Below are 14,074 nucleotides of genomic sequence, written 5' to 3'. Positions count from 1 at the left end.
GATTGGTAGCATAAAAAGCATACCAGAAAAAAAAGCATACCTCCATTTCTCAAAATTTGCTCTATCGAGTTTTAAAAAAACGGTCCTCGTATGATTAAAAAGGACAATCAATGGGTCAAGCAGGATCACGTCTTATATAATCTTGATGTTAAGTGATATGTTAAACTCCATATCAATTAGTCAGTTAAGCATTAGTTTGTTTCCGATGTCTTTCAAACAAATGCACGATATAAGGAAGTTATAGTGGTCATGTTTTACACTGATCTATTAACATTATAGATCGTAAGAAAAGAAAAAGAAAACAAAACTATAATTTGTGGATCAAAGACAAACAGGTAACATTTATCAACATGATAATAATATGAAACATATACCAACTTATTCTTTTTTTGCCTACCAGCTAATGTTGAAGCGGTACAGTTCTGTTTACATCGAAAAAAAAAAACCGAAATTATTGACTCATCCACTAGCAACAATGTGAGGAACAAACTAATTGTGTAATCGATAAGCGTTGATACACTGTTAAATTATGTCTTAAGGAAACTGACTAAGATTAAAAAGAGATATTAGGAGTTTACTATGGTCTTCTTCAGATACAAGTTTCTCTAGTCAAAATATACCAAGAGAACAGACTACTTGGTAAAATTAGCAGCACATATTGACAATAATAAATGTTACATATCACTTGTAATAGTGCCGCGAAAAAATGGAGCAATGAGACCAGCTCTAAAATACTTGCTAATAATATAATTTCCTTAATAATATGGTATCTTTCTAGTTGTAACCGTTATAATTATTTCAGTTTAATACGAGACACTAAAGCTTGCTTCATAAGTTAAACAAGCCCCCTTATTTGAATATTTAGTCAACCAATTACATAAAAAAAAAATAACGGATACAGAAAAGCAACCAGATAATATTATTATCAATATACTAAAACCAACCAAACATTCATTCTTGAATATTGAAATCATCGCAAGTTAGGGAGTCCGGCAAAAATGGCTAACAAGCTAGAATTCTAGCCTGTAGCTTCATTAAAGGCAAACATATATTTGCAAAAGTAGTTTTTTTTTCTTTATGTTATAGGGTGTAATTGTTATGAGTGAGGAAAAGAATGAAACGCAACATCTCATTCTGATTAGTTTTTATTTTTTCAAACCTAAGTCATATTCACTGTTACATTATAGGTGTCTTTTAAAATTGATTTATTTTTCGAATTTGCAAAGAGAATAAATTTTAAGACATTACTGTTCACGAAATAATTAATGATTTTTCTTCACCAATAATGTAAAATATTAAATATTGACTTTCTCATATTACTACCCACTATTGAATTGTTTAAATCATTTACTCGAAATTCTATAATCTACTCCAATGATAGTAAAAGATACTTAAATTTGAAGTTACAGTAGTAACCACCATCAACTAGATTATCTTTCATTTAAATATCTCAAGGTAATTGTCATAAAAAATACACTTTCAAGTTCTGGTAATCACTATATTAATTTTCGTTTCACTTAATTTGTTCTATTTGTATCTTTCACCATTATTTGGAAGCATTCAGTTGCTTTTCATCACTTTTTCGTTATGTCTACGCCCCTATCTACTAAATGCAATACTCTACAGGAAATATTTGATATGGTAATTTTACTAACTCTTTATTTAATATACTATTCTTTCATCGTTCCTATCTTTGCTTTTATTTTCAGTTAACATTTGAGATCTGCTGTCAATAACAATGCTACCTAGCTACTTACAAATAGTCATGTATTTTATTTTCACTATTTCAAGTTCTATAGTTGATGCAGTATATTTTCTTCTAATAATCATGATTTTAATGTTGATTTGATGTCATTTCATTTGATTTCATTTCCTATTCTTATTACTTAGAAAGATTTTCAGTATTCTTCTTTTGTTTCCAATTTTTCAAACTTTTGGACTTACTGGCGTCGAGAGGAGTATTTGATAAATTATAACATTTTTCACAAGAATTTAATACTGTAACTATATTCAATGGAGATACTCGTTCATCCAAGGATGTTATAAAATAGAGGATCTGCCTCTACGTATCTTCATCATATGAACTCAATGAAACCAAAAACAACCAAGCATCGTCTGAGTCGGCACATCTGATTGGCTTCTCTGGTTTCTGCCATGATTGTTCGCTCGAAACATTGCGATTTTAGTGGCGCGAAATGGGCAGAGTAGGTGTGACGAAGCTGTGACGATGGCTTCACGATTTTCTTGTATGGGCATATCCTCTATTTTACAACTTCCTTGCGTTCATCGTACACTAACATCACAGGAACACAAAAAACTGTTATCACCTTAATGAAAAATATTTATCACCTTAAAGAAAGGCAGAAAAATATATTTGTCTACCGTTTTAGTGTGAAACTTGACTCTTCATGTTATGGACTGGTCTCTCAATATTGGGTGGTACACTGGATGTTCCAATACGGAGAATATTTTCAAAATGGACATCAATTCTCCAGGATACATTTTCAGTTCAGTTTAAAAGCTGGATGAACGGGCCTTGGCCGGCTTGGAGTCCAAGTGTTGCACATAGCTTATATAAACAATTATGAGCCTATACAATTTGTCTTTCAGCCGAATTCATAATGTTTACTCTCCTAACAACATAATGTTCTTTTAATCTTGCTAATTGCTCTTATTTAATTTCAGTCCCACAGACTTTTTTTTTCTAACAACCAGTACTAAAAATCTGCATGTGCAATATTCTGTAACTTTTTCTGCCTAATACTGAAGATGGTTTGTCATAAGAAATTTGGTCCTAATTGCTAATTAAAGTTGGTCATTTTCTAAGTTAAGTTGCACGAATTTTAATGTCTCCACACACGACCCCCTTGGTAATTGCATTTTGCAGGTATCGTGGACATCTACTAAAGTGGATATAAAAGTATCTGAAAAGTTAATTAATGTTATTGAAAATAAATAACTTGATTCTTTTTATCGCTTAAAACCAAGAATAAAAATGTTTGGCCGAAAATAATTATTCTATATATTGTGCGGAAGAAAGAACAACAGTTCAAATAATAAAAATCATGTATTTTTTTTTTTTCTTTCGGGACGGACAGTAATCGTACGAAATACAATAGGTTTCATTAGCGACTATAGAGAAACGTAAAAATAAATAAATAAATAAAACTAATAGTGTCTTATGTTTACTTACACTCATGAAGTGGACTTCAACGAAATTTTATTCTGAAAAATAACCACCAAACACTTCTGCTTTCTTGATTGCATGTACAAATTTCCAGGCTGAAGAGCATGAAAGTGAAACATCAGAAAACAGAGTTCAGAGAGGATTGGGATTAGTACCAAAACGAAATGAAACCTTGAAGAAGAAAACAAACAGTGAAGAAGAAACGACGATTAATAGTGAAGCACTGGAAGCATCGTCATCCAGCGGAACAAAAGTATGAATTATATAAACTAGTAACCTGTAGTTATAATTGTTTTGTTTTCTTAACTCTTCAAGTCGATTCAACGTACACGTGTACGGACCCTCATAGTGCTTCTAGAGACGGTTCGACCTACACGTATGTATCCAGGTGGCGTTGATACATCCCGTGTAGTACAGTAGTGACGAAATGATGCATATTCTGCTATCTGTTGTTTTCCCACATGAATGAAAACACAGAGACTGCAATGTGCTGCCATCTGTTGGTTTTCCAAACTGTTCCACACAAAATTGGACTTCTAAACTAACAAGAACACAAAACAAAAAGTACTTTATAAGCGCAACATTAGAGTTTTATTTTTATTATTATTTTGTTATTATGGTATAAATATCATTATTTATACATTTTTGTGTACTGTAAAGCTTCGTTTACAAATCCTGAAAATTTCATTTTAAGTGAGTAAATGGTTTTAAAGATATATTCAATTTTGTGACATTATGCGAAAACTGGTGTTTTGGTGATTTAAAACTACTGCCTCTCGCAGCGGCTGATGGGTACTCAACTCCCGGCTCGAAGAGTTAATCATTCATTACACAGCTTGTAAGTTAGCGAAATACAATCTTAAGTTCTACATTTCGGAAGAATTAATGATATTTGGTAAACTATAAAGATGATTTTTCCTGACTTATCAGCTTATCTATAAAGGTTGTTGAATAATGACATCTGAATCAAATCGATAAGTACGTTTAGAGCGAACATATTATCGATAGATGATGATGTCGGTAGATGGTTAATAGTCTTGTAAAGTGTCTGAGCTAATGGAACCCTTAAACTACTAGAAAAGGGAACATAGTGACTATTTTCTTTCTCCTGTTGTAGAATAACGTATGTAGAAAACTGCAACTTTGGGAGCATCATGTACAGAACTGAATATATATATATATATATATATATATATATATATATATATATATATATACAGGGTGTTTCAGATAAAACGTCCAGTGCTTATAAATCCGAAATGGCTGAGAATAAAAAGATGAAACAAAAACTGAGATAGGAAAATGTCATAGGGCGCATCACATGGCGTTGTTGTGGTGACCCACAGGGCCCTCCTTCAAGGGGGCCCAGGGGCCAACTTCAAATTTTCAAATAGGAACATGTATTGAATCATACCTCATTCAATAGTACTTGGAAAACGAAACAACTTTTGTAGGAAACAATTTTCGATTTGGGCCACCGTTTTTAAATGGAAGCAAAAAGTGAGTCCTATATCAGATAAAACGTCCAGTGCTTATAAATCCGAAATGGCTGAGAATAAAAAGATAAAACAAAAACTGAGATAGGAACATGCCATAGGGCGCATCACATGGTGTTGTCGTGGTGACCCACAGGGCCCTTCTTCAAGGGGGCCCAGTGCCAACTTCAAATTTTCAAATGGGAACATGTATTGATTCATACCTCATTTAATAGTCCTTGAAAAACGAAACAACTTTTGTAGGAAACAATTTTCGATTTGGGGCACCGTTTTCAAAATGGAAGCAAAAAGTCCTATATCAGTTTGAAGTTGGCACCAAGGCCCCCTTCGCTGAGTTTCCTGAGGGTCACCACAACAACATCACTTGATATGCTTTATCATCGTTTCTATCTCAGTTTTTGTTTCATCTCTCTATTATCAGCCGTTTCTGATTTAGGCCTATAAGCACTGGACGTTTTATCTGATACAGAACCCACTTTTTGCGGCCATTTTGAAAACGGTGCCCCAAATCGAAAATGGTTTCCTACAAAAGTTGTTTCGTTTTTCAAGTACTATTGAATGAAGTATGATTCAATACGTGTTCCCATTTGAAAATTTGAAGTTGTCCCCTGGGCCCCCTTGAAGGAGGGCCCTGGGGGTCTCCACAACAACACCATGTGATGTACCCTATGACATTTTCCTATCCCAGTTTTTGTTTCATCTTTTTATTCTCAGCCATTTCGGATTTATAAGCACTGGACGTTTTATCTGATATAGGACCCACTTTTTGCGGCCATTTAAAAACGGTGGCCCAAATCGAAAATTGTTTCCTACAAAAGTTGTTTCGTTTTTCAAGTACTATTGAATGAGGTATGATTCAATACGTGTTCCTATTTGAAAATTAGAAGTTGGCCCCTGGGCCCCCTTGAAGGAGGGCCCTGGGGTCACCACAACAACACCATGTGATGCGCCCTATGACATTTTCCTATCTCAGTTTTTGTTTCATCTTTTTATTCTCAGCCGTTTCGGATTTATAAGCACTGGACGTTTTATCTGAAACACACGATCTTTATCTGATAATATATATTCAGTTCTTTACATGATGCTCCCAAAGTTGCAGTTTTCTACATACGTTATTCTACAACAGGAGAAAGAAAATAGTCACTATGTTCCCTTTTCTAGTAGTTTAAGGGTTCCATTAGCTCATTATATATATTGTTTCATTGCATAAAGAATCACTTTCATACGTCAATTAATATCCTTCCGATATACTATCTAATTTCCTATAGTGTCGAGAAGCCATACCCTTGACAGATGGTGGAAAGAAATATCAAAACAGTTACATTTCATTTCTAAAGAAATGTCATAGACAAGAATACAAAATACATCAATCAAATAAATAATAGTTTTTCAAATGACTCACTCTACTGTCAAAATTATTACTTTGCTTTATGCATTTTTAAGAAGAACATAACTTATTCAATATTGTGCACTGTGATGGATAAAAATGTTGATATCAAATGTTTCCAACGGGTAAATTTGTTATAATTAGTGATAGTTTGCTATTCTGAGTACTAATTCTAGGCTTCTGAGACGACGCTTCTTACTAAACATCACTATAAACGTCTTAGTATTGTCATAACTAAGAAAAAAAAATACCTTGATCACCTTCACTTTCAAAACAAACATTTTTTTTCTCTGATAGCTTTAACAATGTCTTCGTTAAAATGTCACATGTATGATCAAATATACAGGGTGTTAGATAAATATGTCACAATATTTTGTGAACAGATTTCTCACATCAAAATAAGAAAAAAAAAAGTTCACATGGACCTGTGCTCAAAAGTAGATAGTTTCGGAGTTATTGGGTGCCGAAAACATGAAATAAGTGAACTTTAAAAGTTCATAGTGCCACTACTATGAGATATATCGTACTCGGCTCAAGATCACTGAGAACTGGTATGTGAACTTGTTAAAAAAAAAAATAAATAAATAAATAAACTGTCTCAGTGCGAATTTTGACTGTCATTTGTTAGTTCTTTTTTTTTTCATATGTATTGAGGGTGAAGGTGTCTACGAACCGCATTGTACTCTGGTACGTGAACTGGCGGTAGTGCTAGAAAGGAGAAGTTGTCTCTGCTCTTTTTTGTGTGTTGTTAACTCTGAAGTACTTATGTTAGTAATAGAAAAGGAGTGTTATGTTCAACATCATGTTATAAGTAATCTTCAAGTGCCTGCAAAATATATTTACAACAGTTCAGATATTAGTTTACTTTCAAATCCTGCATTTGCTTCGTATAGAAAAACGTGCTCTGCCATCAGAACTATCCAAATATCCATGTTTAAGAATGCCCCATATTTGCACACCAACTTTTAGAGAGGTAAGTGGAAAGTGATCAAGTACTCACAAACAGCCTCTCTAAAAATGATTGTGCAAGTACCGGAGGTTCTTAAATATGGATATTTCGATAGTTCACGTACTAGTTCCTCAGTGATGTCTTAACCCGACTACGATCGGTCCTATAGTAGTGGAACTGTGGACCTTTAAAGTTGATTTTTTTTTCAAGTTTTCGGCTCCCTATAACTACGAAACTATGCACTTGCGACCACAGGTTTATATGAACATTTTTTTTTCTTACTTTGATGTAAGGAATATATTCCCAAAACATTGTGACAAATTTTCGTAACACCCGGTATAATGTTGTTTCTATGATTTTCTTAGGCTGCAGACAAAGAACGTAGAACAACTAGAGATAAGACCCAAATTAGAACATTTTCAGAACTATCTCAGGCACATGAAGACGAAACACGTGGAGGGAAGAATTTGTTTTTGAGTAATAAGGGAAAGGCTACTGAGAAGTTTCCAGTTTCCAACAAGGTACTTCTAATTCTTGATTTACTGGCTGTTTGTAGTTGATAGTATAGTCTTACATACATAAACTATTCAGCGACATCAAGGTTGCCACATATTATAGTATAGCCTATTGAATAAGAACAAAATAGCATTAGAACGAACCATGTTAAAATGGTAATATTAAATAGTTTAGCAGTCTTTCCGTCAAATCAAACATTCATATTCGTAAAATATAATAACTACATATAAAATAATGAAATAACGTAATAATGGACATTTAAAATTTTTGTATCACTGCAATAATTTGTTTAACATATTTTGTTTGTATGATGTTTTTCTTGCTTAGATCACCATCATCAAATGATATTTAAAGTTAGAACTTGGTTTGCAAGTGTTATCAACCACTTTGGTTTTATGTTAAACTGTGTTATGTGTGGTTGCATAATTATGCATATTAAAATTGGTATAATGTGAAATTGACAAATTATAATATACATGTACACGACATCACAGCTTAAGAAACCGATAGTTCGACATTTTCTATCAAAACATATTTTTTCTCTTATCCGTATTTAAATCAGGGTTCTGATACCCGAGCTCCCTCTATAATATTCGTTGCGCAGATACGACCTAACTTTAAAATATGGTTATTTTTTTAGACAGAGAGTGTACTAGGTTCTCTGATATTGCTTTCACCGCCTTTAATATGTCTTATAGTTTGTGAGGTAGGCAGCTTCAAAGTTACACTTTCCTCGTTTTCGGTATTACGTAACTTTGAAACAACCTGGTTTTCGCCTTATGTTCATATGGACTTTTTTTTTAATTAGGTGTGAGGATTTCACCAGTGCGTTTTGGGTACATAATAAATGAACACTCTGTATAGCTTTAGTAAGAGTTATACCTTATCCATGTTTCTTGATGGTTGCTTGTCAAATAACGTATTCTAGGTCCTAACATTTTTGATTGACATGTCGTACTGTTTGTTCTACCGTAAGATAGATATGAGCTTTTCTAATCTGCCTGTGGCGCTCTTTCTTCTTCTGTTTATTAGTATTTAGTTTTTTTTTTTAGTACGTCATTCCAAATCCAATGTCTATTTGCTAGTTTTACATAGATTTCTTGTATAAAATTAATGTCAAAATTTGAGAAGTCTATACTTTAATCCTAGGTTCTTTTGTATTCCATTGTTCACGTATGGCCGCTATTCCACATTAAATCTATAAGTAATAACTTAACATCTTTGCTGTAATAACTTGAACGCTGCTTAAAATAATTTCTGTTTTCTAAGTCATGAACATGATAAACTTCTTTATATTCACTAAAGCAACTACAAACTCTTCGGAAGATTTTGGAGTAAACCTATAAAGTATGTTTCAGTAGTTTTTTTGATTTAAATGTTATTACTTTCCACTCTCTAACTAGTTTAGATAGTCATAGGATAGAGTGCTGATTTTGGTACTCCGCAGCCTAGTCATTTTATAATCGGAAGTTTCTCGCGCAGGTTTAGGTTCACTATCCTTAATGAGACTTACGCTATCTTAGGCTCGCATTTGCTCGGGCTTTCTGTTCTCAAAAGGCTTGCGATCGCTGGATTTCGCGCTCATCAATCTAATTGGGATTGGACACGCTATCCTCAGTTGGAATTTAAACTCGCTCGCATTTGCGATCGCAAACTTCACTGGGGCTCGCGCTCACTCGGACTCGGGGTATGGCTTGCTATCCACTTATAAAACTCGCGCTCATTTATCGAGCTCAAGTTCAATTGATACCGATTGTCGAGTTTGGATATCTTTCCCTGCACAGGCTCTTATTTCTTTAACAATAATTCAGTCTTCAACGCTATCTTTATAGCCTATTTCATTTCATTTTCTAGCTAACTACCTCTGCCTGTCCTTCCTCTCGTAAACGTAGGCATTGGGTTAATAAAACCTCAAATAACAATAGTGGAATTAGTAAGACTAGTAATTTTTAAGACATTACTTAGTTATCATGAGTTGTCCAAAGATACTTCTCAAGCATGCGTCCGGAATCACTTGTGCTGTACTTATAAGATGTTTACTTGAAGTTACAGTGATTTGAGTTATCCTTAAACTGCTGTAATGTAACAATTTCATTCCCATCATTAGTCTCAATGTACGGTTCAAAAAAAAACTGCGCCAAGACTGACACGCCTATCTAATTAGTCAAAATTAAATGCATAGAAATTATACCTTCTTCACAAGAAAAACAGAGTGTAATCGCTGTCTGGAAAGCACTCACACAACTAATTTGTCGAGAGACAGATACATCTCTAACATTGCTATATGGTTAGCGCATGCGCCTTTGGCACAGGAAACCTGGGTTCTATTTCCAGCAGTAGTTCATATGGTTCGAATCACACGTTAAGCTATAAGTCCATGTCTCATACAGCCTCGGTATTCAAAGGACGATAAACTTCGATCCAATTCAAAAAAGGAACACAAAATTAAAATACTGTATAGAATTGGCTTTCCTTTATACCTGAGAAAGAAAAAAAAAATGAAATGCTGGATTCCGGAACAGAGAACACGAAAAACTTTAATTTTACAGAATAATAATGACTTTCATAGTTTTTATTCATAGATATTATTACACAGAAAATAAATTTGAGTATATGTAAATGTTTCAAGTTAAATATATATATATACAGGGTGGTAGGTAACTCCACCGACAAACTATGGGAGACGATTCCTTATACGAAATGAAAGAAAAAAGTTCTAATAAACATGGGCCGAAAAATGCCTCCTTTCAGAGTTATGATCCATTGAAAATTCGAAAAATCATTTTTCAAAACTCCCTAACTTAGAAACTATAGGACCTATCCTAAGCGGTTTAAGGAACTAGTATGTTCTCTATCTAAATATCCATGTTTTACCATCCTCCGTTATTGGTGAAAGGAACTGTAAAAAGGAAGTTGAAGTATAGGAATACTCCTTTAAGTACTAGTGGTGCGTTCGTTTCGCTGGTACCGGTGAATTCTGAAAGATCGATATTTAGATACAGCGTATACCAGTTCCTGTGTAATTCCTTAAACCGCTAGGGATAGGTCTATAATTTCTAAGTTAGGGAGTTTTGAAAAATGATTTTTCGAATTTTCAATGGATCATAACTCTGAAAGAAGGCATTTTTTGGCCCATTTTTATTAGAACTTTTTCTTTCATTTCGTATAAGGAATCGCCTCCCAAAGTTTGTCAATGGAGTTACCTACCATCCTGTCGACATATATTATTTCATCATCAGTTTGGTGATTGATTCTCATTTCAAGAATGTTAATTGAATGTTAGTTCAAGACCGCCAATTGAATGTTCGTTACTTGTAATGACTTACACACCAATGACTTTTCACATTACTCATAAATTAGGAAGAGAAGGAAATCCTACTACCGAACTACAGACTTATCCGATCACTTTTATTCTACTCCATGGACAAGCAGAGAATTTAATACATCATATATTTTATGTAGGGACAAATACCCTTTAGATGAACTGAGGAAGAGGAAAGAAGTGCCTCGAAACCGTGTGCAGATTTTGTGTCTTTTGAATGTTTTAACTCGTGGGAATTTTTAATAAGAGAAAATGCTAAAATCTAACCAAATATACCCATTGATTATATCTATATCTATATCTATATCTATATCTATATCTATATCTATATCTATATCTATATCTATATCTATATCTATATCTATATCTATATCTATTTATCTATCTATCTATCTATCTATCTATATACGTCTTACATATTTGGCTTTATTTATGCGTATCTTGATAAAGAAGTTTCGTTACAGGGGTGGTCAAAATTTATAATTTGTAAAGAAACCACTTTAGAGGGTAATATGAAATAGTCGAATAATATGGAATACAAATGCTATATAGAAAATAAATGAATTTTTGTTGAACATACAATGAATACAGTGACAATATATGAAACTTCTGAATGCCAAGGCATAACTGAACGTGATTCTTGCAAAAGTTATAAATATAATACTCTACTTCAGGATCGGCACAGTCATTGTGTGCTCGCATTAAACATGATGAACACTGGACCCAAGCTCACCTCTTGTATCATCAGAAAATTTGTTATAATAAAAAATACACTTACCATTGTTCTCATCATATATGTATGTTTAATTGCCCAATACCGATAGATATTTTTATAATCGGAATACCATACGGAATACGGAATACCATGCATTTCTTGCGGGTATTCCATATTGCCCTACAAACCACCTTGGAAACAAAAGAGCTGTTAAACGTATTCGAAGGCATATAGGATAATGGCGCTTATCTAACTACCACTCTGTATATTCAACGTCACAGTAAACAAAGAATTGTTGTTCTATTACATTTCAATAGGAAAATACAGGTTGTAAAACACTTACCTGTAAAAGTCTTCACGAATACGAAATCAGATTGTCACGTCTACCAACACAACGAATGTCGCGATCACAAGGAGACTGACTGTAGAGTATCATGGGAACGTGAGGTAGTATTTCTTTCCTCTCCGCTTGAAAGCAACACATCACGGACGAGACAATGACGTATTCCATATTATCCGACTATCCCATAATACCCAACTTCCTCTCTCTGTATATATATATATATATATATATATATATATATATATATATATATATATATTCTAACAGGTGTCTATTTTTGACAGTTGTACGTATTTTTTAATTTTTTTATTCTTTTTTTATTGATAGGAGTCTGAAAGAACTTCACCTCAAGAAAAACAGCCACCTCAAGCGGATCAAATAGTCCATTTAGAAGAGAAAGCAAAGTCACTGCTACAATGTCCTACACATTCTGCAATGCAATCTGCTCAACACTTGACAAAAAATAAACAAGGACAGTGTGAAATCACTACAGTGATTGACATGAAGTTCTCAGGTTCCTCTTTTGTATTTGCAATACCATTAAATTCTTTACTAACTCCCCAGGTAAGTTTATCACGTTACTTATTTGTTATTTGTATTATTAAAAATAAACGTTTTAAATAGAACTTGAGATCTGAAACGTTTTCCAAATTCAACGTTTAACTTCAAGCTTTTCAACGCCGATTTATAAACACTAATAATGTTAATATATTCGTAAACGTTTAATTGTTTCCTTGAAAACGCTTACATGCAAATGAAGTATTTTGGCAAGTACTTACCAACATACAAATAGATACGTTTAGCTAATTAAATATTTAACAAAACATTTACCTAATTAGACGTTTCGAAGAATATTCACTGCAAAAACAATGGTTATGCTTTTCCATAATTAGACGTTCAATTGGTATAAATACATTAGTTATAACTTTGCTATTTACAAAAATATTCATTTAACATGTCCACCAGTTGACATATTTGTATTTTTGTTACTACACAGCATATTATAGTAAACTCATCATTATTGTGTTTCATTTTCAAATTGCGTAGCTAATAATTTCGGCTTCTTTTACACTGTATTGTCTACGTAGACATACTTAGAAAGGACAGATTTCGAAGTAGAGGTGTTACAAAAGATAATTTATAGTATATAATGTTGCTCATTTTCAGTGAAAATCGCAGTTTTTTTTTTGACAAAATAATTAGCTTATTTATGCCTCCTACTCTTCTTCTTCCTCCTCCTCCTCCTCCTCCTCATCATCATCATCATCACAAGTATTCTTCCATTATTGGAAGTCACTTGCCGCAACTGAGAAGCTTCCATGCACCACTCTTTTCAGCTAACCTTTTCTCTTCACATTCTATTTTTCTGTTTTGATGCCGTCCATTAGCTGTACCTATAATGCATGGATGAATAGTATGTATGTTATATACATTAGCCAACAGAAACATGAATATTAGATCTACGTAAAATATTTTGAAAAAAAAGAAGACAAAAAGCGTTCAAAATGTGGATGTGGAGAAGAGTGGAGAGAATTAGCTGGGTCGAACGGAAAACAAATGAGAATGGGTTAAAAATTGTAGGAGAAAAACGGAGACTTTTAAATGTAATTGAAAAGACTAAGAGAAACTGGATATTAGCTGAAAAAGAACTGTGTCGTGAGGGACGTACTAGAGGATGTGATGACAGGAAAAATCATCTTTATAGTGTTTTTAACGTAGGTTCATTCACCATAACGTTCGTGGACGTGAAGTGGTTTGCTTATTTCGAATAACCATATTTATCCTTTCATCTGTCCGGATGTTTTTACCTTTTTAATCTTTTTAAGTCAGCTGAGGATGAGGCAGTGACGACACTAGAGGCTAGAGGGAGGGCAAGGGAGGCGGGTGCTCCCCGATGGTATTGTCCACTCCATGAACTGCCGCTCAGACATGTTGTATTGTAATATAGGTCGAGTAACATAAAACTATTATTTTTGGTATTCAAAAAAAATGACCTTAAAAGATGTCTCTGCCCCTGCACTTGTCCCCCGTCCCCAAGAGATTAAAGTTGGTGTCGTCGCTAGGATAACTGCCATGTCCCTAGAAAGTACTACTGTTTTGTTTTGCTTTTTAATTCACTGCAGCGAGTACGAAGCGTTATTTTTTACTTCTTACTTTGA

The 14,074-nt window shown here is 33.7% G+C and overlaps 1 protein-coding gene across 12 annotated transcripts in view; it reads left to right on the top strand.

Annotated features, from left to right (window-relative positions):
- LOC145693591 (uncharacterized) overlaps positions 1-14,074 on the top strand; it is a 506,014-nt gene that overhangs the window by 102,096 nt on the left and 389,844 nt on the right. For 11 of the 12 annotated variants that reach the window (XM_081769703.1, XM_081769706.1, XM_081769705.1 and 8 more), the window contains 3 exons: positions 3,282-3,440; positions 7,385-7,540; positions 12,243-12,479. In XM_081769703.1, the coding sequence (XP_081625829.1) occupies positions 3,282-3,440; positions 7,385-7,540; positions 12,243-12,479 (552 nt within the window). The remainder of the gene's footprint in view (positions 1-3,281; positions 3,441-7,384; positions 7,541-12,242; positions 12,480-14,074) is intronic. The other variant, XM_081769709.1, reaches the window with a different exon arrangement.

Source organism: Thermobia domestica, chromosome 8 (assembly GCF_964235325.1).
Source record: "Thermobia domestica chromosome 8, izTheDome1.hap1.1, whole genome shotgun sequence".
Lineage (NCBI taxonomy): Eukaryota > Metazoa > Arthropoda > Insecta > Zygentoma > Lepismatidae > Thermobia > Thermobia domestica.
This window is presented reverse-complemented; position numbering and strand designations above follow the sequence as displayed.